The following is a 3,250-nucleotide window of genomic DNA, read 5'->3' as shown; positions in this document are numbered from 1 at the left end:
AAGCAATAATAATCGTGCCCAGCCAATCTATCGAGCATCTGATCCATGAAGGGCAAAGAAAAGTGATCTTTTCTGGTGGCATTGTTCAAATTGCGATAGTCAATACATATCCTCCAACCAGTAACAGTTCGTTGAGGCACCAATTCATTCTTCTCGTTCTCTACCACAGTCATGCCCTCTTTCTTCAGGATACATTGTACAGGACTTACCCATTTACTGTCAGAGATGGGATAAATGATGCAGCTGTCAAGCCACTTGATTACCTCTTTCTTCACCACCTCCTTCATGATCGGGTTCAGTCGTCTTTGGCACTCAACACTAGGCTTGCTATCTTCCTCTAATAATATTTTATGCGCAAAACGAACTACTAATACCTCGAATATCAGCTATCGAGCACCCAAGGGCTCGAATTTGATCTCTTAGCACTCATAACGTACGTCCAACCTGCACATCAGTCAAATAAGCAGAGAGAATTATAGGTAATGTGTCTCCACTACCCTGGAAAGCTTAGCAAAGATGAGGAGGTAATGGCTTCAACTCAAGAACTGGAGCCTCTTCAATAGATGGTTTTGGCTTCTTCCATGACTCTGGTCTGTCTAGCTCCTTAAATGGTGTGTTTGCTCGTAAATAAGAACATGAAGTGTCAAGGATGCTAAGACACTCCTCGACTTCTGCATCAATCATCAAGTCTTCCCCATACACCAAAGCTATCTCTAAAGGATCTCGCGAAGCTAGAAAGTGATCTAACTCTGCATTAGTGAGCTCGGGCTCCACCACGGTAATCATCTTCAACTCCTCATAATAGGCTGAAAGCTTGGGAGCTTTAAACACATCACAAGTTGCCTCTTGTCCATCAACTGTCATAGACATCTTCCCATCTTTCACTCGAATTACAGCATCAACAGTAGCCAAGAATCCTCTCCCCATGGTGAGAGGAACACTCTTATCTGCCTCATAATCATGTATCACAAAATCAACCGATAAAATAAACGGTCCTACCTTCACAAGAACATCCTCAATAATACCATCAGGATAAGCAAGAGATCGATCAGCCAGCTGCAACGTAATAGTCGTTGGCCTAGGCTCACCCAAGCCCAACATTAGAAAAATAGAGGTGGGCAACAATTAATATAGCACCCAAGTCATACAATGCTAGCCCAACTTCCATGTTGCTAATAGTAATTGAAATCGTGAAGCTGCCCGGATCTTTCAACTTCAGAGGAATTTTACTCCTCACTCTAGAACTGCACTCCTCAGTAAGTACAACAGTCTCAAACTCTATCCAACGCCCTTTGTTCGCAACCACATATTTGATATACTTAGCATATTTTGGAACTTCTTGCAAAAGCTCCACCAAAGGTATGTCGATATGTACCTATTTTAACAGTTTAAGAAATTTCTTGCAAGCTGAATCTGCTTTCTGTTTCTAAAGTCATTGTGGAAAAGGAGGGTCTGGTCGAACCACTTCCTCTACGTGCTGCTCCGAGACTGTTTGCTTGGGCTCAGCTCGCTTAGTAGGGATGAGTTTTGCTTCTGCTATGTTCTTCTTTTTCGGAGGCACTTCTTTAAGTTCTCTGCCATTCCTCAAGGTGACTGCCATGCAATCCCTTGGATTCTTCTCAATATCACTAGAAACAGCACCCGGTGGTCTGACATTCTGCGTAAGAGCCATCTGCCGCATCTGACGCTCAAGGTCGTGAATAGATTTCTGCATCTCACTCTGAACTTTCTGATTTTGCTGCTGTATCACTTGTGTTTGAGCTATGAGCTGCTTCATCATCTCTTCCAAATTGCTAGCTGGCTGAGCTTGAGGTTGCTGATAATTGTTCAGCTTGTGGAAGTCCTGCTTCCCGAATGGAGTGTTATAATTATATTCATAATAGTTTCCCTGATTTTCAATACCACGGTTCTGCTGCCCCACAAAATAGACATACTATGGATTCAATGGGCAATTGCTATAATCATGAGGCTCACCATAACTTACATATGTTGCCTGCTGAATATGTTGGACTGGTTGAATCGGTTGGGCTTGAGGAAATGCCCTCAACATCACATTAGTAAGAGTACTTATATCAGCCCGAATAGCTGCAACATCATCAACTTGAAGAACCCCAGTAGCTTTCTGTGGTAACCCTCGGCTAGTCTCGTGAGACTCATGATAACCTTCGGACATCATCTCAAGGAGAGCTTTCATCTCTTCGTATGTTTTGTTTAAGATCTGCACTTGAGATGAAGCATTCAACAAGGCCCTTGATTCATGGTTAAGACCTTCTACAAAATAATTTCCAATGATCTCCTTTGACTGCACGTGATGTGGGCAATCTCGCAAATAGCCCTTGTACCTTTCCCAAGCGTGTGGAAGAGATTCAGAATCTCTTTGAGTGAAATTAGCAATTATTCCTCGCAGCTCCTTTAGTTTCTTAGGTGAGAAAAACCTGTCGATGAGCTTATTTGATAATACCTCCCAAGAAGTGATAGAATCTACAGGTAGATTCATCAACTATTCCCTCGCTTCTCCAATCAATGAGAACAGAAATAAGGACAGCTTCACATAATTATCAAAACATCTCTATATTGGAAATTCTTGCTCAACTCCATGAATTGTTTTCACTACACTTACCCATATACTTGTACGTATGCTGCACCAGCCGCACTATTCCTTCTTTCAGCTCAAAATTTCAGTAATGTCAGGCCTAACGATAGCCTTAGCAATAGTTGCCAAACTAGGTCTAGCATAAATGGACAAAAGAATCCATGGTTCTTATGCCCTCGCAGCTGCTCTTGAACCCTGTTCATCCCTGTTTCTTTTTCTATCCCTTTCTGCCTATTCAAGAGCAAGTCTTGCTGCTTCGTCAGCTATTTTTCTCTGTCTGTGAAAAGTTCTTTCGATTTCGGGATCAAGATCAACTAACGGTTTTCCTGAACTTCTAGTGCTTGACATAAACCAGAGAAATCTGAAGTGACACAAGTAGAACAACGAAAAAAAAGTAAAGACTTAAATAGAAAGAACAAACTCAAATTAGAAAAACAGTAAATTTTTCTAAGTCCCCGGCAACGGACCAAAAACTTATTGCTCCCAAACGCACACGCAAGTATACGCGGTCGTATAAGTAATATAGGATTTTTAAGTGTAGATATCGATCCCATAGAGACTTAGATTCTGCTTTTAAACTAATTCAAATTCGAATGAAACTATTCAAGAAAGTGAAATCAAGGTGTGTGTTGTAACTAAACTAAAACTGAAAAGTAA

General features: G+C 41.4%; 1 protein-coding gene across 1 annotated transcript; it reads right to left on the bottom strand.

Moving 5' to 3' along the window:
- Nucleotides 1–1,432: 1,432 nt before the first annotated feature.
- LOC132041526 (uncharacterized) lies at nucleotides 1,433–2,497 on the bottom strand. The gene is made up of 2 exons (XM_059432237.1): nucleotides 1,985–2,497; nucleotides 1,433–1,912 (listed from the first exon to the last, which is right to left on the bottom strand). Exons 1-2 carry the CDS (start codon nucleotides 2,495–2,497, stop codon nucleotides 1,433–1,435), a joined length of 993 nt encoding a protein of 330 aa, XP_059288220.1.
- Nucleotides 2,498–3,250: the final 753 nt, after the last annotated feature.

The sequence above is a fragment of the Lycium ferocissimum genome, unplaced genomic scaffold, assembly GCF_029784015.1.
Source record: "Lycium ferocissimum isolate CSIRO_LF1 unplaced genomic scaffold, AGI_CSIRO_Lferr_CH_V1 ctg10507, whole genome shotgun sequence".
NCBI classification, from domain to species: Eukaryota; Viridiplantae; Streptophyta; class Magnoliopsida; order Solanales; family Solanaceae; genus Lycium; species Lycium ferocissimum.
Note: the sequence above shows the minus strand (reverse complement) of the source record. Positions and strands in the feature narration are given on the sequence as shown.

What these genes read in the sequence shown, in the direction of transcription:
- LOC132041526 (XM_059432237.1), bottom strand. Translation starts at nt 2,497, where the DNA reads ATGAATCTACCTGTAGATTCTATCACTTCTTGGGAGGTATTATCAAAT. An exon ending in ATATTCAGCAGGCAACATAT is followed by an intron (nt 1,913 to 1,984) that starts GTAAGTTATGGT and finishes TTTGTGGGGCAG; the next exon opens with CAGAACCGTGGTATTGAAAA.